Raw genomic sequence first — 19801 nt, 5'->3', positions numbered from 1 at the left:
AGTTGTATTTGTGAAAACATGCACACTAACATCGGAGCAAGATTTTTTTTATTAAGTTATCCAAACATATAAGGATTTTGTACATCATTGCACGTGTTTTTCCAGTTAAACCAATAATTATTTGTCCGAATTTGGTCATTGCATTAGTGTGGGATTGATGTACGTGCACGCCAAATATTTAAACAACAAAATAACTAATATGGGAGAGGAGGAGAAAAGACTTTTGATTATGATTAATTCGAATAAAATAACCCGAAAGTAGCCCACTCGGCATCACTCATGGCTCGGATATCTGATACTGATGAGCCAAATGCAGAAGATAACGATGACCGAGACCTCCTACTAGAAAAGGAAGAGTATTCGGGATCATAATAGTCTAGTTCGTTTCTCTTCTTCACCCTCTTGGGAGAAGGGAAGCACCCGCCCGATGAGACGATGTCGGGCTGGCCAGGTACCCGCCTTTGAGGCTTCAATGGAAGCGTGAAATAGGACCTGGCTGGCGGAGGTTTGATCACGGGCGTAGTTTGCTTCGGTTGGTTACGGACCTTAGGAACACCGGGTCGGATCTCCCACTTGAATGGAACAGCTCCTGGTTTCTTGAACGAATCGTCTGTGTTCATGGTGTTGGAATATTCATTATATTTGTTTGCGTTGGGAAATTATTAATAGATAACGTTAAGTGGTATTCTCGGCTTGATTGAAGGCATGGAAGATGGGAATTTGTGGGGCCGTACTGAAATTTCAAGCCTTCACTTGGAACAATGTAAGAATAATAAATAACATTGGTAGAAAATGTTGTCCAGTTTTTGGTCCGATTGACATGTAGCCAAATAGGAGAAGGAGACGAAGGTTGACAAAATGTCCATCATTTCTGTTGGTTGTGCATTTAATCCTATCTACTTTACATTCAATAAAATTTCTCTAGGAAAAATTATGTTTTTATCATATTTTTTTCAATGTTTGGTCATGTTGCTTCCGTTGCATTGGATATGCAAGAATGTCTCGTCCCCGTGTCAATAATTTTCGTCGTCATTATTTAGTGTTACGTCAACATTTCGATAAAAAATATCAAAATATAAATTTAGTGGATAAAAAAGTAAATTGACTTACAAAATGACAAAAAATCGTAATTAAAAACAACAAAAATATAAATTTCCCTGCCACAACTCCTAAAAACCCATTATAGGATCAATAATAATGCCCCCAACCTATTAAAATTATGTTAAAGTTACTCTTTGACTTTTGAGAAACTAATTATATATCCTAATTGCTTCATAATAATGATTAAATTTAAAAATATTAACATGATAATTTAATTTCAAATTAATTTTGTTTTAATACATTATTTTGCACCGACCGAAATATTTAATGCATTCTATCTAACATGCAAATGTTCGACGTAACGAGTCATCTAGCAAGTACGATTCTCAATAAAACAATTTGAGAAAATTACTGAATCGTCATCACAAATTAATTAAATCCATATTAAATATTCCCCCACTGTCCCTTTTCATGGTGGATCGAGTGTAATTTATAAACTTGCGTTGAAGTTTCAATACCTTTTATTTTAATTTGGATTGTTTTGTATGGATTTAGAAAAAGAAATGCATGCAGATACTTCGACGTGTGCATGTAATGTGTGTGTGTATTGGAATTTGGTAAGAAAGAAAATACAGTGGAAAATTTCTACATCGCATGAACTAAATTTCTTAATCCATATTACACATACACACACACACATATATATATATACACTAATTATTTCATCTTCCTGAATAGTAGCCTGAGTTTTTGAATCTCTCTGTCCTACAACTCTGTTATTTTCGTTTTTGCATTGGATCGGATCTTGAGTTGAAAGAAACCAAACAATGGTGCGTGACAATAGAGACTCGATTGCCATTGACCTCTCCATCAACGTGCCTCCGGAGGGAGGCTCCTCCACCTATCTCGACGACGATGGTCGACTCAAAAGAACCGGTTCGTCTTTATAATTATTGGATTTATAAATTCATAATGCATCAATGCTGAATTTAGAGTAGTATTGTCAAACATGTTCTTGCATTTTTTGTTTGTCGATAGGAACTGTATGGACTGCTAGTGCACACATTATAACGGCAGTTATTGGCTCTGGAGTTCTGTCCTTGTCTTGGGCAACGGCGCAGTTGGGATGGTTGGCAGGTCCGGTTATGTTGCTTTTTTTCTCATTGGTGACATATTTCAATTCTTTGCTTCTGGCTACGTCTTACCGGACCGAGAACCCCGATGCCGGAAAGAGAAACCACACTTACATGGAAGCGGTACGGGCTCATCTAGGTAACTTGAAATGTTGCATTTAGATATGATTTAGCTATGATTTAATTTTTTGAATGTTTGCTCCACTTAGTGCATCTGATCTTAGGGAAAATACGTAAAGTTGGTAGCTTTTTCTTTTAAAATTTTACCCATATCAGCATTCTACATGTATAATGTATTGCTTGGACTTACATGACTTATATTGGATATTTTCTTGAATTTCAGGTGGGATCCAGGTTAAAGCATGTGGAGCAGTTCAGTATTTGAATATTTTTGGGGCTGCTGTTGGTTACACCATAGCTTCTTCTTTAAGCATGATGTAAGAATGTATTCAAGGCTTATATTTCATTTTCTATGGAACTGTAATGTAGCCCGGTAGACCAATGATTTCAATGTCTGTTTCAGAAAATTAATTTGAAACCCTTTTTCACACAAGTACTGGATAGAGACATGAATATTACTCTAGGGAATCCAAAATATTACAAATGAAATTGCAATTGTTCTGTTTGTGAGAGTCTAGAGGATCCCATTTGAGTGGGCATGGCTTGAAATGCACCTGGTGTGACAGAAATTTGACGAACATTACTGAACAGGGCAATTATGAGGTCTTATTGCTTCAACACAAAAGGAAAGGACAGTCCCTGCATAATTTCAAGCAAGCCTTACATGATTGCATTTGGTGTGATTGAAGTAATACTCTCCCAAATCCCGAATTTCGACCAACTATGGTGGCTCTCTATCGTTGCGGCTGTTATGTCCTTCACGTATTCCACCATTGGCCTTGTTATAGGCATTTCAAAGCTTGCAGGTAAGGGAATTCATATGCAAACTTCAAAATTTAATAAATGGGTTGACTTGCATGGGAGACATTACATGAAATTTGAGTTATTTCGATGGTGGTGGCCTCCTCTCATCGATCAAATATGTTGTTTTTTTTACATTTGAAGATTTGAATGACAGAAAACGGGAAAATCAAGGGAAGTCTAACTGGGGTTACCGTTGGCACCGGTCCAGGAGAAGTAACTCAAGCAGCAAAAATCTGGAGGAGCTTTCAAGCCCTTGGAGCCATCGCATTTGCCTATTCTTTCTCCCTCGTTCTCATTGAAATTCAGGTATCCTTGAATATTTGCACTAGAATCCAGGATCAAAACGAGTGATGATGGTAACTTAAGTGATAGATTATATTTTATTATTGATTTGATTGTGTGGGGTTGATTTGGGAGAGAGTGAGACACGAACTAATCGCTGCTGTAAGGCCAGTCGCCCACTTTGATGATTGAACTGCCACTTTCATGTCGAATATACATGTAGATAAATGTATGTACTTTTAGATAGATTTCTTCAGCCAACTTGATCGATCCCATGACCAAAAATCCTGTATCATTGTTCGGCAATCTCCGAGGAGCTCAAAATCTCGAGAAAATAGTTTCCATCTTATTTTTACACTCTGGTTGAACTTTAACTCATTGACAAAAAATTGTTCTGATCTATTTGTTTTCAATTGGTAGGATACGATCAAATCTCCACCATCCGAATACAAGACAATGAGAAAAGCCACTTCACTAAGCGTAATAGTGACAACAGTTTTCTACATGTCATGTGCCTGCTTCGGCTATGCAGCATTCGGAGACCAAGCCCCTGGGAACCTACTCACCGGTTTCGGCTATTTCAGTCCCTCTTGGCTTATTGATATAGCGAATGCTGCGATTATAATCCATCTCGTTGGAGCGTATCAAGTATTTTGTCAACCCCTTTTCGCGTTTGTCCAAAAAACGGCCGCTACATGGTTTCCTGAAAGCGAATTCATCACCAAAGAAATCTCCATCCCCATCCCCATCCCAGGCTACGAGCCTTACAAGCTCAATCTCTTTAGGCTTGTTTGGAGATCCATTTTTGTGGTCGTAACTAATGTCATTGCTATGGCACTGCCGTTCTTTACGGACATCGTTGGGATTCTTGGCGCGTTGGGATTCTGGCCACTAACGGTTTATTTCCCCGTGGAAATGTACATTGTGCAGAAGAGGATTCCCACATGGAGTGCCAGATGGATTGGCCTTCAGATTCTAAGTGTCACTTGCTTGATTGTATCTATTGCAGCAGCTGCAGGTTCTATTGCCGGAGTTGCTGCTCATCTTAAGGTTTACAAGCCATTCAAGAGTTGACACTTGCTTTCATTTTAACTCTTAATTTTAGTTTGTGTTCCAAACACGCACAAGCTTCAAGTGTTGTGGATTTCATTGCATTATCCAAGTGTAAAAAGTGGCCATGTATGCACTGTTTCTTGACTTTAAACGACAAGCTTCACGACTTTAGTTTGTGTTCAAAACATGCACAAGCTTCACGATTCTTCCCTGTAATGTTTCCCTTTTAACAACATTTTAGTTCTTGATAATTGAGAAATCAACGTGATCTAATCATATTAAAACAGAGAGAGAACTACTCTCGTTTAAACATATAATAACTTCTCACTATTGTGTATTCAAATTTGTGAGCTAACTAAGAGATTTTTTACAAAATTTTAAGTCCAAAGTTGCAGAATCTGAGCACATGGACTGTTGCAGAATCTCAGTTAGAGGCCTACCAATTCGCCATAGGATTGTTGCTAGGTGTATTAAATAATATACACTTTTGAGCAAATATGGACATTTTACATGCAATGACAAATTAATATAAATGTGCCCTCTAAAGTATTTTTGACAATGGGAAACCTTTAAAATTAAAGCAAAATAAAGGTGTTCCCCTTTTACATTTTATCCAAGCTCCATTTTCTTGATTATTTTTGTGGATAAGAGCCTTTTTCTTGTCAAAATATTATTTTGGCTTTTTTAATATTGCTACTTTGTGCACAGTATCCCTTTTTTAAGTTATTTATTTCAATAAAAGTATTCTTCACTATATATTAGTATAATATGTATGTTTACTGTTCAACGATTAAATAAAAATATAAGATAATAATTGATTTAATTAGCCGTGTTAAATTTCCGTTGAATGAGATTAGAAATCGAACTGAAGCTTGAGTCGACTCCGAGTAACATGAAAAACTGATTTTATTCCATTCGAAAAATTAACTAATATTTGAACTCATCTTTAATGATATTTTTGGTATTATCGATTAATTATTCTACTTATATTAATGGTATATGTTCATCTTAAAAATAACAAATTTATTATGTAGGAGTGTGTCGGTTAAATTTCAACATATGCTCGACAAAAGTAAGAACTGAAGTATTACACTGTCTATTAAAATTAATGCCCCAGAATTAGAAACTGTGGATATTCCCGTTCTATCCAAAAAGCCCTTTATCCTTTGTGAGATTCTTCATCCATCCATATCTAAAATTTGCTCCTTCAAGCTTTGCGTCATGGCACAAACTGCCTTTGTTGGACCTCTTCCATCTAATGAGATGGATGATGTGGTCAATAGGCCTTCGCCACCTCAACACCGTCGCGTGATGTTTCACGTGATCTACAACACTTTTGATATTCTTCTTGGCATCATTGGAGTTGTCATATTCACTTTGATGATCAAGTGGTGCTTTGGAGATGTTCTCCTTGTCCCATGATGCAATATCAGTATCTTCAAATTTGATTGAAATAAAAGAATCTTAGGTGACACACAAAAATAGCACTCTAAGTACTGGTAACGTTGTAGTTCTCTACAAAGATTTCAAGTTTTTCGTGTACAGATAATAAACATTGCTTTCTCTGATCAGCAAAAGAGTTTAAAAGGGCTCAGATTGCAGCAGCTAGAAGAATTTCGGACAAGGAAAAACCCTTAGAGGAAACATTCTTTATTCTCTACATGAACTTGGCGATTTCATCAAATAATGGATCACTCTACGTTATACTACTTGCTGGATATATATGTCACATAAAAAGTTTCTAAAAAAGTAGAGTTCGCATCCAAATAAAGTAGGACTACATTTTCTTATCAGCAAATCATACCTTCTTGGCTGTACACAGATGATGAAGAGATGATCAGATTCTGATGATCTGATTTCTTCGGCTTAACTTCGATCCGACGATCCAAAACTTTGGCAGATATTTCGGATCCAAACTTTGGCAGATAAAATATCGTAGAATGTGTGGATGTTTTTGTTCTGGTGAAGGTGACAGATTTGGGTTTGGTGTGAATTAGCTGCTAAAACTAAGAGCCTCTCGTTCAGGCAAAACGCACACACACCTACAACTATGTGTGTTGGATGTAAATAGCAGCATTCACTGAAACCATCTCTGTTGCACTCTTTCATTTTAATTTCTCTGCGTGCATTCTTTAGCATGGGAAACAGAAAATGAGATGAAATGAACTTATCTTACATATATAGAAAGAAAGTGTGAGCTTGTGTGGTGCTTCTGCGCTCAAACGAGGTGTGTTTAAAAGTGGCTATCGTATTATAACACACTGAATTTGTACTTCCCACAAAAAAGATTTGAATTTTTTTGTATAATTTTTTAAAAACACAAGTTCTATATAATAAAAAAATCGAGCACAAAATTGTACAAGGTTAGAATGGATGATGTAAAAATTATTCGGTAAAAGGAGCGCCACCAATCTCCGCATTACAAGGAAAAAACCCAAAAAAAGTATACCAAAATGTTGAAATTCAATTAACAAAGAGAAAATGAAAATGCTGTAACCAAAATTTTAAGGTATCTGCATACACATGTAAAAAGGTTCTTTTTTAATTTTCTTTATGAATATAGCTTGTTAAGATCGTCGGAGAAGGTTTTCCGAATGACTTCCCTCTTGAGCTTGAGTGCTGCCGTAACAAGGCCAGATTCTGGAGTCCATGCTTCAGAAAGTAACTTGATCCGCGCAGGGATCTCGAATTTTTCTAGTCGAGCTGCCTTTGCTGCCTGCACAGAAGATTAATGTAGCAAAACAATCTTAATAGACCCGAAAGTGAAAGTGAGAGAGTTGATTCAAAATTTAAAAAAAATGCAATTTTTTTAAAGGTGTTTAAAATATCGAGTTCGGCCTTTTAATTTTGGATAAATGTTGACATGTTACCAAAAAGAAAACCGTAGGGAAAAGAGTGCGTGAATCTTGCAATTGACTGCCCTCGAGTTAAAGTAATCAAATTTTTATCGAGACAAGGCTGAGTTTGAATAAGATTGACATTGTAATAAATTCATGAATGCTGATAATCGATCAGAGACTGAGTAGTACCTTTAGTATCGAACTGGAGACTTCCTTCAGTGTCTCTTCCTTCTCGCACAAGTCCGAAAAGTTAGAATACAAGATCCCTTGGTTCGAAGCCCAGGCTTCCAAAGCGGCCTGTGAAGCCACCACTAAGGCTACACAAAAACTATGGAAAGAATTGGCATGCAACATTATGTTGTCGATATATGGGCTAATACTCAAAGCAGCTTCAACCTGCATAGGAAATCTTTGAAATCTGAAAGGAGACTAATCTTACCAGAAAACAAACATAAATATAAAAGCACTTTCAGCAGCAGAGCCAAGAGTAACAGGGCCAAACTAAAACTCAAAAAATTGAAGGGGGCCAAAATCAAATTTAATGGAATATATAGAAAACAGACGAGGGAGAGATCACCCATGCCTACCCCTCTGGCCTGTCACTTTCTTCATTTGTACCTTACCTTTCCTAAGGAGACATATTCCCCATGTTGGAGTTTTACGATGTCCTTTTTGCGGTCAATGATCTCAAGGCAACCATCGGCATGGAATTGGCCAATGTCACCGGTGTAGAACCACCTCATTCCTCTCTCGTCCACCTTTGAACACAGAGAAATAAAAATTGACTAGTAAAACCATATTCTTAAAAGACATATGATGCAAGAATTAAGCAAAGAACACGAATGATTACCTTGTATACTTCCTTCGTTTTCTCCTGATTTTTGAAGTATCCAAGTGTAACATTCGGCCCACCAACAACAATTTCTCCCCGTGGTTTTGGAGAATTGGTTATTAAATATCCTCCCTCAGGCCAATCAACCAACTAAAATTTTTCAAATATTTACCTTAAAAAATATGTAAAAGCGTGTCCAGAAAAACAATTATAGAATATTTCAAACATGTGTCCAGGTTTAAGAAGACATGACATGCAGTGAATCCAGAATCAGTGCAAATGAAGGCTGTGATAATTTCTTACACGAAGAAGATAACATCAAAGATTACTTTTTACCCAAAAAAGATGCACCCATGAACTGTTTTAAAACTTTTTCTATCTCTTTGGCAATTCAAATGCAAGAACTAACATCAGAATACAATATTGAACTCCTAAATTATAGGAAGCTAGGAATATTCAGTATCATAGATGGGAAGCGATGTTGAATTATTATACCTTGATGACAGAGCAAGGTAGAGGGGCACCAACACGACCAACAGATGTATCGTCATATTCGCTAAAAGTCCCACCCGCACAGGTTTCAGTGAGGCCATATCCTTGACCGATTGGAGCACTGAAAATAACAATGAGTTGAAGATGAACAAACTAATATTTTTTTAAAAAATTAACAATAATTATGGGGACATGGAAGAAATGACCTATTTGCAATTTAGTCAACGAATAATTAATACTAACCCAAGACAAATATTGATAAATCTTTGAGTGTCACCAGAAAGTGGAGCACCTCCAGAAAGTATGAAACGGATCTGACCACCCAAAATTGCTCGAACTTTTCTAAAAACCAAAAGATCCCACAAAAGTTTCTCTAAGCCCCACGCCCCAAACCAGCTGCCATTTAATGAAGACAATCTACGAGCATACGCCAAATCAAATAATTTCTTGGACAGTCCACCAGTAGCATCTATCTGAAGTTTTACCAGAATATTGCTCGAACTCAATTTAAAATTGAAGAAAAATAGAAAAGAGCAAAGCATCTAGAAAATGAAGAGACTTCAGACCTTTTTACGCACACCGTCTCGGACACGGTCAAGAATAGCTGGAACAGCTGCCAACAATGTTGGCCTTAGTATCGTGGCATCACCTTTTGTTCCTTTCTTAATCTTGTTAGAAGTATCAGTAAGAGTTAAAGGAGATCCATATCCAATAGAACTTCCAATTGCTGGCATAAGAGTCTGCAGTAAAGTAAGATTCCTAATATATTTTAAAGGGATTGGCCAATCATCATATTATACATTATAGATGCACAAAATTAACTGGACAGCATTTCATACCTCAGCTGCTAGTTCAAGAATGTGAGCCAGTGGTAGGTAAGCTAAATAAACATCCTGATTTCCAAGTCCAGGAACAATTGTCATCACAGCGGATGCTGTCGCTAAAACATTGCCATGTGTCATCATAACACCCTAAATGATTAAAAAAATAATGTTAACCTGGGATCTGATTTGGTAACTTGTGATAAAATAAAACATGTATTTTTTAAACACCAACCAACTAAATAAAACCAATGGGATTAAATAAGAAAACTATCTAAATTTTGTAAGTTGAAAACACAGTCATAGTTATTAGTGCTCCTAACTCCGAAGCATTCATGCACTAAATTTAGCCCTATAATTGGCAATCTTCATGGTTGGTTACCAGTTATTAGACACAAAGCTGCCAATAAGCTATCACAATTGATAATTGGCTTAGCAAGCTATTAATTCAACTATTTATTTAAAAAGAGAGACTTACATAAATGGTTGTTACATGAATGTATGGCCCAATAAAATCAAGAACCGCCAGTCCATTGGCAGACAATACGCGGTAACAAAAGTTTTTCAAAAAGCTTAACCATGCAGTTTGGAGAGCTAGAGAAAAATGAACATTTACGCACAGGGAGATTTCTCAAGCACTTTGAGACTTGATTCAGCTTCATGAAAGGAAAAAAATGAAGTCTAAACCAAAGCATACTCTAAAGTTCCATCATCTTCCATTTCACAAAGGAGGAAGTATGTCCATATACCTTTTATTTTCTATCTTCAAGTAGGATTTTAGGTGCCCAAAGAAGATAAATACGCTACCAGTTCAATTTATTAATGATAACACTAAAAATCAACTTTATTACACATCTGAATTGTCACTAATAGATGGGAACCGTGCAGCCATGGAATATTTTTATCCCATATTTCTAGGGGAGTCACCTTATCTAGTTTTGCCAAATACTAGACGATGAACTGAAATCAAAACAATCTTAATTAGCATCACACATCGGGTAAGGCAAAGAAGTGACATGAAAAAAGAATGCAACACAGCATAAGCTTTACATGGCTGAACCATGAACACTAGCATCAAGGACATAATGCCTAGAGGTCTGAAACTCTACTAATCTATCTTAATTGATAGTAAAACGATAAACACTTCACAAAGGTTAAAACATCTTGAAACAAATATGGTAGAAATCCTTTCAGACAACTGAATTACAATAATATCATATTAAAGTCCATCGTAGTCTAACATACATCAAATTTATTTCCATAATATATTTTTTGATGTTTAACTCTCTGACCTTTGGCAAACCAGTACTACCACTCGTGTACATTATCACAGCGACATCCGCCGAAAGAGGTAAGTCTGCTTCAACAGGATGTTGACGACCCAGCTTTTCCACATTGGAAAAAGAAGTGATGGCCCAGCTACTGCTGCCAGAACCCAGTGGATTATCCAACTGAAACTCGTCGTTCATGCATATTATCCGCTTGACAGTGTCAAGCTGTCCACTTATATTTGCTAGTTTCTTCAGTTCTTTGTATCCACAAATCACAGTGGTAACCTCAGTCTGAAACAGAATGGCATTTTTCATGCATGAGTGAAATATATAGGCATGTTTTTTTTTTTGATAGGAAATATATAGGCATGTGATACATATTTGAGCATCTATTGACTGGTGATTTAAGTATAAATGGTCTCCAATAACTGGAAAACCTATAAGAAATACCTCATTAAATGAGTGACACAGAGCCTCTTCCCCTAAAGATGCATAAATTGTCACAACACTCACGTTGCGCCTAAAACAGCCCTGATCCAAGGAAATTTATGATTAGAAGTTATTGTAAGCATCAGAGCATAAAATTTATCAAAGTCAATGCATTATTCACAACTGAAAAGGTATTCCTAATTTTGTGGATTAATTACGCTGCATGCAAATGAAAGTGAAATTTGGAGCATAGACACAATCCCAGATGGCCGCATATTTGATATATATGTTATCAGAGCATATAATCCAATCATGATATGGGTGTCAAACATAAAGATGATATTATGACTTACAAAGCAGCTTCATTAGGAAAAGAATAGTGAATGTTGTTCCTATGCAACAAGCATATTATTTACCTGCAATGCAATGAACCATTCTTCACATGTATCAGCAAAGATTGCTGCACGTTCCCCCCTTTGATGTCCGAGTTGCACTAAACCAGAGGCAAAGTTGCAGACTGATTCAAAAACTTGTCCATAACTCAACCACTCATAATCACCAAAATGGACCTTCTCAAAAGACCTTCCATCTGCAGATATTTCCACTTCTTTCGTGATTAATTTCCTAGTCCCCAGTAACTTATTATAAGTATATTTTTTGCATGACTGCTCAAATAGCTCCGCAAGAGTTGTGACCCCTTCCCACGCCGTTTCCACCGGGGATGTGAATCTGCTGTTTCGAATTGCATAACCAGTTTCCCCACCAACATCCACTGCCAAACCTCTTTTCTTCTCTTTTTTGGTGTTCTGAATTATCAGCGCAAGCACAAGTGGAATAATGGCTCCAATATAATAAGGACCCATTCTGTCCAAGGCAGAGCCAGAAAATCGAAAAAATCCTTGAGATGTAGAAAGAAACGACCATAAGGATATTATTAAACAATTTTCTTGATTGAATTGCATAGTTTCAACGAGATGGTTTGACTAAAGATCAATCAACTCTCAGCTAATAACAAACAACCCATTTTTGCACGCAAAGTTGGAATGTCTAACTTCACCAAAATAACCGGTCAACCGACTCAACAACACATACTTCTCTAGAATCTTACTAAAAAAATAAAATAATAAAACCATTCCGAGGCGTGATAAAATGAATTATACAGCAAAAGATTCATCTAAAAGCTTTCTAAAAACCACTTTACTCCACACACATGATAGCATTATTTGCATTAGTCCACACTGATCAAGCAACCATAGACATGACATTGTACCATTGAAGAAAAGAGAACACCAAAGAGACCCATTTCAAGAAAAAAGAAAACAAAAGCAACTAACGAAAAGGTAATATCTTCACGCAAATGATTAATTTATGCCCAAGTTGGGAAAACAGAATAGCGAAATTATATTGAAGAAAAAACCCCAATTACACGCATTTATGAGAAATTCTAAATAAGGTACTTTTATTTAACAAAAGCTAGCATACCTCTAAGCAATTGATTACACCAAAAAAAATCGATCTTTCCCAACAAATTATATCATGAATTTGTTGGAAATTACGGGCATTACTACAAATGAGCACGAAAATGGAATTCTCAAACTCGAGATTGTTTTAGGCTTTTTCTTTGCTGCCGAGAGACGGAGATAACGAGGACTAGGAGTTAAGATTTTCGGTAAGATTGAAGGTAGACTGCATTTTTTGTTTTGGGGAGACGGAGGTTTCCCTTTAACCACACGCGTTGAGGCGGGCTGAATGGCTAGTCATCGCAGCCCACAATTAAGTGAGCCAAACACTTTTTTATTTTTATTACTTTTATTTTTATTACGACATACACGCGGATATTCGAACTCGAAAAGCCAGTTAATCTGATAGAGGTGAGATCACTGGACTACAAGCCCGGTCTCAGCCAAACACATTTTGACATCTCTATTTGTGGTATTGACGAAACAAAAATAAATAAATAAATAAAAATGTCAAAGTGAGAATCAAAAATTTTTGAAAATATTTGCATTACCTTAATAACAAAAAGTGAAATGATAATAAAATTGTATCAAAATATAATATAATAATTATTCATGTTGGATGAGTGATCGAACGATATATTTGGACTGTTATGCAATTTAAAAGATTTGAGATATGATATTCTCACTAACTATAACTTTTGGTAAAACGCATTATCGAAACACGAAAAAGTGGAAGACTAATCATCAATCGGCAATATCGAGAACTAAAAAATACCATGGACACAAAAGTAAAAAAAAATAATTGTTATTTTTATTCATGCTTTTATATAGAAAATATTAGATTTATTTATTTATTTTTTAGATCAATTTTTTTTCTCTCTTTGTTGCCGAAGAAATCACACTGGTGGACGTAAAATTTGCCAACATATTTACAGATACAATCTTTAAATTAATCATAGAAACGCATTGTCGATAATTAATATGGGCGATCGTTGCTTATTACATAAAACCTTTTGTTCATAATTTAAAAGATACATTTTCTAAAGTTCATTTATAATTTATGATATGATAAAATTATGTAAGTTCACAATCATATTTTGAATCATCGCTGATATAATCGATGACAGGTTTGGTACAAACAAATCAAATACAGGTTATGTGACGTGTCATGGTTCTTCTCACATTTAAAAAGCCTCTCTTGTGAGTTTTGGACACCTTCTTAATACTTAGCTTTTGTGGATTTAGTCGTAACAAATTCTCAAACTCAAACCAAAATAGTTCATTTTTAGATTTGGGCTAGCTAAAAATATTTGCTCGATTTAATCCGTTTGTATCTCTAGCATTAAAGACAAAGCCACCCACACCTGGGTAACTTGTGGCATACAAATGATCATCATGCACAGTCCTTAAGTACAAAAAAAAAAAAAAAAAAACCCAATATCCTAGGTCAACATGACACCTCTCAACTAGAGGGAGAAAATCAACGTCTGTATAGAATATTCATCCTCTCAGCTTGATGATGATCTTCCATGGAAGTCATCTTGTTGATTATCTTGAGGCGACGTTCCTGAAAACATTCCCATCATAGACCTAAATGCCCCAGATACCTCTTCAGGTAGTTCGTTAACATTGAGATTAATGTTCCCACCTATTCTTATCTCTGGCTCAGCATGTGCACCAGTGTCACTTTGTCCCGCAGATTGGTTTTCAAAGATCTGTCCTGGATTTCCGTAGGTGGACATGTTTCTTAGCATGCTAGCGAAATCCGAAGGAAGAGCATCAATGTTGAATGGCATGGAAGGAAATGGTGGCGGTGCTGCATAACGACTTCTTGATCCACCTTCAGATTGTTGACTTGATTCTCCGTGACTGGTGGAGGCTGAATTCTGCATAGGGGGAATAGAAATAGAACTGTACGCATTAATAATAGAAATAGAATTTCTAATCCAGTTCTAAAATGATGCATTCATCTTACACCTGATCATCGACAACAATTCATAAACTTCCAAAATTCCTGATGACGTTCGTTTAGTATTTGACGCATAAATACTAGTGATCTCTTACATTTTCACATGCCATGAAAGGTGACTTTTAAGTAGGGGCGTGTGGCTGGGGAATGAAACTGGTACCTGATAGGGTCTTTGCTGCTCTTCTTTTAATTTCTGTTCAGCAACCTAAAAAATTAAGAATAGATTAAAATCAAGAGCAAGCATCGAATCACCACACAAAACAGTAGTTTATTCATCAACGAACCCTGATATTTTCTTTCACCGCATCATTAGTAGGATCAAGTTCCAAAGCTGCCATGAAAATGATATCTATATTAGAGAGGTCAATTTTCCACAAACTAAAAGAATCTCAAGTTTTACTGAGTATAAAAAAGTATCGAGTCGCAAGAATATGAGAATGTCAATCAAACATAAGAAAACAAGGTGAAAGATTTGATAAATAACTCAGTTCCATGTCTTTGTTCTAAAGCCAATGCAGCTTAAATTCCCACGGCACATGCAGGCAAGACGAGACAAAGGAGTAAACATTATCCTGATTATATTCGTACATAAACAGGATAAATGTTTGTAAAATGAATTGAAACCACCAACCTTTCCTAAATCCTTTGTCAATTGCATCCCTGTACTTCCCTTGAGCATAACAAGCAAACCCCAAACGGCTATATGCCTTGCTATAGTTTGGATTGATCTCTATAGATTTCAGACAATCTTGAACTGCTTCAGCATAGCGATAAATCTGGGTATATGCAGCTGCCCTAAAATTTTTATGATCAATACAGTTGTTCAATCATAAACGGATACATGGAGAAAAGAAGAAAAACAAGTCTAAAATGTAACATGGTAAAGTCACGAACAAAATATTAGCCTGGGAGAAGGAAAAATGAAATTGCTGAAACTGGACCTAAATTGCAACACCGGAGCAGAACTCCTCAACCATGGGAAGAGGAGAAACAAAAAATACAAACAATGAAAAAAGAAAGAATAAAACAATGAAAGTTCAAATACGATGATCAAATCTTTAAAGTGGCAATGAAGGCAACTGATATTTAAAAAACCATTTAATGACGTTGTCTGACTGAATGAAAATTGGATATGCTTTTAAAGGGTATCATGAGAGTTTAGGGAATGGCGAAAAATAGCAGAACTTCATTATGCCCACAGGTCAATTCTGAAATCTATGTTCCTTCAGGTTATAATCACATAAAGTTGGCTTTTAAACCAGCTTTTATGTAAATTGTTAATCATCAGTTTGACGCTGGTAGATTATAAGTTAGCATTTTAGAACATTTTGGAAGCCATTTCAGAACGGCGTTCCATGAATGTGGAGATATGTAATACAACTATACAAGTGACAAACCAAACAAGTTCCCGTGAATATGTTGCAGACCTGTTGCAAAAATAAATAGCGTTGTCTGCACATAGAGCAATAGCAAAAGTATACAGCTCAATTGCCTCATTATAAAGCTTAGACTGCATGGCTTTGTTACCTACAAAACAAAAATGAATCATTTGATTATGTATTAGCAATAAACAATCCACGAGAAAAAATGTAAGTAAAAAATAAATAAAAATGGTAAAGAACACAAAACACACAGGAATCATGCACCACAAGTAATCCACCATCATATTGTGATCTTTTATCAGCATTCAGCAATACCATAATGGCGGAGGGAAAAAGAAAAATAACAAAAGAAATATCAAGAGATACACAGATGCATCATCAACATGTTGCATGTATTTTCTATCATAAATTGCGATTAATAACAAATGTTTCAACAGGAAAGGCATTTGTTTTATAGTTCAAATGCCTAAAAAATTCATGATACTCGGTCACTCAGCCATGACAACTTCTCAAAGAGGTTTCCGACCCGAGGAGAGCATCATTTGGAAAAATACATTCATAACCATCATTCCCAAGCTCATAACAAGATGATAATAGCACTTCAAGTAAGAAAAAGTTTAGGTTACAGAAATAGTAATGAGAAGTATAAATTTGGTTAAAAACATCGCAAGATGAAGCACCTTGTGATTTGAAGGTCTCTGCCAAGCTTTTTTTATCATATGTTTGACACCCCGCTATTTGCATTTCCTGATACCCATAATTATAACTTCATCAAGAGGCATACAAGGAGCTTAATGCAACTCTAGCCATCAAGAAGAATGGCAATAATCTTAAGAAATTATAATCTGAGGGAAGAAACATCTTATAGACTTGTACTGATGAGATTTCCAGTTCATGCTGTTTTATCCAATCAGAACTCTGAAATAACATGAAGATGCACGACACATTGCAAACTCTAAAACAAAACAAGCACCAGGAATAAATAATGAAGTCCTAATAATGTTTCGCAGAGTATTGGAGAATCATGTCCACAGCATAAACATTGTAGTGATTCAAATTCTTTCAATTTCAAGAGCCATCTAAATGGCCCCATCACCATAACCTCTAAGGTACTCTTATTTCTTTAAGTATCGCTTCCATTAGCAACTTAACCCAGCAGTATCATCTAGTTGAGATGATGTGGTGTGGTGGAGGTTTTCTAATTTGTAACACAACATCAACAAACAGTGGCAGTGATTGGCATCCACCCAAATCCCTACTTTCGAAATTTTACATTATCAAACTCATCAGTCACGGTCAAAGGCAAATAGCCACTTTGATTCTATTGTTTTTTAACTTAACGAAAAGAAGGATAAATAGTTGGTGGAATGGAATAATTGCTAATACAGGATGAAATGACAGCTAATATCTCAGATCAAGGATTAGTATTCACCAACTTGGCTCAATCTATAACCAGAAGTACACCTAGAATAACATAAAGGTGAGAAAATGACTCGACGTACGACAAATATACATTTCTAAGTTTCATGAACAAATCTGAAAGGAAAAATTAGGTATCTCCGAAAGAAAGTTACATCAACCGTTGATCAAAACAATGTTAAAAATTGCTGTTAAACATGGTTTAATTTTCACCACGACAAAGCTCATCATACCTCCACTGCATTATGAAATACGAGGGTTGCTCTATCCAGTTGCACTTGATCATCGTTTCCATCGGGCATCCTATTGAAATAATGGATCTTTTCAAGAGCACCAAAAAATTGCCCAAAAAGTTCATCCTTCCCTGCCGATGTAAAAGATTTTGTATTCAGACAACTAAAAGATTTATAAAATATTATATATAAAAATTAGTAGCAAATAAAGGCTAGTTTGGCCTCATCGAGGTGCACCTCTAGCAGATCCCAGCAAAGACACGCAAAAATGGAAAAAAAGAAACTCTCATTGGGTGGAAAAGCATGCAAATACAGTAATTCCTTGTCCAATTTGTCTCTTTCCTATTACCAAAAACAATTTAATCAATTTACTAATTTACAAAAACCAACCCTGTATTCTATAAATTTACTATCTGACATGAAAACAGTTTTCATCAAGTACAAGGATTGCAAGTTCTTCAAGACTTCAAAAATGCTGATCAGAAATGGATTAAACCAATCTCACAAGATATCATGAGATTAATTGCAACCCAAATCGTCAATGTCTTTGTCCCTTACCCTCCTATCCAACTCTTTCTTATCTTTCTTCAACTATTTCATTATTTTATCCGGTATTTTTGATCTATCAGCCCGCAATGATCACAAACCATCCAATGGACAGGGATTCTAGGTGTAATAATAGGATTACAACTTTAAGGACGAGTTTTTTTCAAATAATTTCGGCACTTTGAGCAGACGGAAGAAGCCTCAGATACACGGCCCTTACAAAGAAAAGCTAATTCAAATAAGAATCACGAGTATCTCGATACTGCCATGGTAAGCTGATCATCAGGTCATGTAATAGTGTCATGATGACAAGAACAGGATTTTCCTATCATGTTTCATATATCATATAAAGCTTTTTTTTAGGAAAAATACATAAAAATATATGCTCTCACCATTTGAATATTGTTCTCTTGTTGCATCCTGTCCCTAATAGTGGAAGAAAATAGGATTTAGTAAAAAATAATAGCGAACTGCCAAGAATAGACATAAAAAAACATCCTTAACCTCACCCCACCCAGAGCCGTATCATCAAACGTGATTAGAAGAATATTGGAAAGAGAGAGAAATAAAATAATGCAAAGCTGTAAGAGACAACTAAAATCATGCATGCACTTTCAATTTGCCAGTACTAGCATTAGGATTCTAAGGAAAAAATTCTCAAATTAGGGAAACAAAACAGTTTACTACAGGCCAACATATTAATCCATGTCATATAGCCAAAAAGATAAGCATATATCTTTCAGCCATTCCATATGAAATCATTTTAACAATGTATGAAATATCCACGTGTATTAATCAAATCCAACTACAATGTTTCTTGCTTGGTAATTCTACATAAATTTTTAAAAACTCTTAACTGGGAAGCATTTAAATTAGTCAGAATCCAATGAAAAATAACATAACACTTAATAATACAGTGTACAGAGTGAAAAAAGACCAATGACAGCAAAGCCTCCAAAACTTCAGAATTCTTGGCTGAGGATGTAGATGCACCATTGGAAATTCCTGCGCTATCAGTTTCACAATCTGCAATTGCTTCTCGAGAGCTGAAAATATCTATTAACGGATCGCAATTTGATTGGTTGCACAGTGTGGACGAATCAATCTTAAAAACCTCGGCTATACAATCCCTTGCAACTTCAAGAGATTCACTGTCGACTCCAGGTGAAGGTTCAACTGCATTTATATATATATATATATATATATATATAACACCCTCGAACAATGTTACTGGGTTTGTAAAATATAATTCCAAGAATATGAAAGGAAAAGAAAACTTCAGCAGATGACTGAAAATATAGTACAAATCCTTTAGCCTAGCAGGCGCACAATTCAGAATCGAGACTAGAAAATACCAGACTAGCTGTATCTCATTCCCTTACCGAAATAAAATTAGCTTCTAGAAATTTCGGAACTTCCTAATCGAAATCAAACCGAACACAGCTACACACGCATACACGAATACATAAATATGCGTTGCTAAAGTGCGTACCGGACTGGAGGAATTGGAGGAAAGAGGCGGCGATGCGGCGAGAGAGAGGGGAATCTGTCTTTAGATTCGTCATAAGAAGGCGTCCGACGGTTCGCAGTCAAGTCAAGCGCCAAGAAAACAGATACAAGCCGAGAAGGAGCTACTTCGAGTCTTGAATAAGGGGATGTTTGGTTGTGCCATCT

The 19801-nt window shown here is 36.0% G+C and overlaps 3 protein-coding genes across 5 annotated transcripts; 1 reads left to right on the top strand and 2 right to left on the bottom strand.

Annotated features, from left to right (window-relative positions):
• The first annotated feature begins 1798 nt into the window (after positions 1 to 1798).
• LOC140809537 (amino acid permease 3-like) lies at positions 1799 to 4597 on the top strand. Of its 2 annotated transcripts, none has more exons than XM_073167189.1 (6): positions 1799 to 1977; positions 2080 to 2297; positions 2518 to 2611; positions 2886 to 3100; positions 3253 to 3404; positions 3801 to 4597. In XM_073167189.1, the coding sequence occupies exons 2-6, from the start codon at positions 2168 to 2170 to the stop codon at positions 4452 to 4454; spliced, it is 1245 nt and encodes a 414-aa protein (XP_073023290.1). In that variant the 5' UTR covers positions 1799 to 1977; positions 2080 to 2167; the 3' UTR covers positions 4455 to 4597. The 2 variants fall into 2 exon arrangements, with proteins under 2 accessions (XP_073023290.1, XP_073023289.1); XM_073167188.1 differs by having other exon boundaries at positions 2080 to 2313.
• Positions 4598 to 6787: 2190 nt separating this feature from the next.
• On the bottom strand, positions 6788 to 12886 carry LOC140808740 (long chain acyl-CoA synthetase 9, chloroplastic-like). 2 transcript variants are annotated; one of them, XM_073165962.1, is made up of 12 exons: positions 12601 to 12886; positions 11535 to 12016; positions 11140 to 11220; positions 10711 to 10980; positions 9437 to 9568; positions 9164 to 9337; positions 8841 to 9070; positions 8601 to 8718; positions 8124 to 8255; positions 7897 to 8031; positions 7463 to 7669; positions 6788 to 7149 (listed from the first exon to the last, which is right to left on the bottom strand). In XM_073165962.1, the coding sequence occupies exons 2-12, from the start codon at positions 11979 to 11981 to the stop codon at positions 6985 to 6987; spliced, it is 2091 nt and encodes a 696-aa protein (XP_073022063.1). In that variant the 5' UTR covers positions 11982 to 12016; positions 12601 to 12886; the 3' UTR covers positions 6788 to 6984. The 2 variants fall into 2 exon arrangements, with proteins under 2 accessions (XP_073022063.1, XP_073022062.1); XM_073165961.1 differs by having other exon boundaries at positions 11535 to 11982.
• Positions 12887 to 13851: 965 nt separating this feature from the next.
• Positions 13852 to 19801, bottom strand: LOC140809036 (uncharacterized). Its single transcript, XM_073166492.1, has 10 exons — positions 19620 to 19801; positions 19065 to 19303; positions 18520 to 18553; positions 17582 to 17712; positions 16610 to 16676; positions 15975 to 16074; positions 15179 to 15342; positions 14832 to 14878; positions 14708 to 14752; positions 13852 to 14464 (listed from the first exon to the last, which is right to left on the bottom strand). Exons 1-10 carry the CDS (start codon positions 19690 to 19692, stop codon positions 14087 to 14089), a joined length of 1278 nt encoding a protein of 425 aa, XP_073022593.1. The 5' UTR covers positions 19693 to 19801; the 3' UTR covers positions 13852 to 14086.

This window comes from Primulina eburnea, chromosome 13 (assembly GCF_022965805.1).
Source record: "Primulina eburnea isolate SZY01 chromosome 13, ASM2296580v1, whole genome shotgun sequence".
NCBI classification, from domain to species: Eukaryota; Viridiplantae; Streptophyta; class Magnoliopsida; order Lamiales; family Gesneriaceae; genus Primulina; species Primulina eburnea.
The sequence above is the reverse complement of the archived record's forward strand: the minus strand, read 5'-3'. Positions and strand labels throughout refer to the sequence as shown.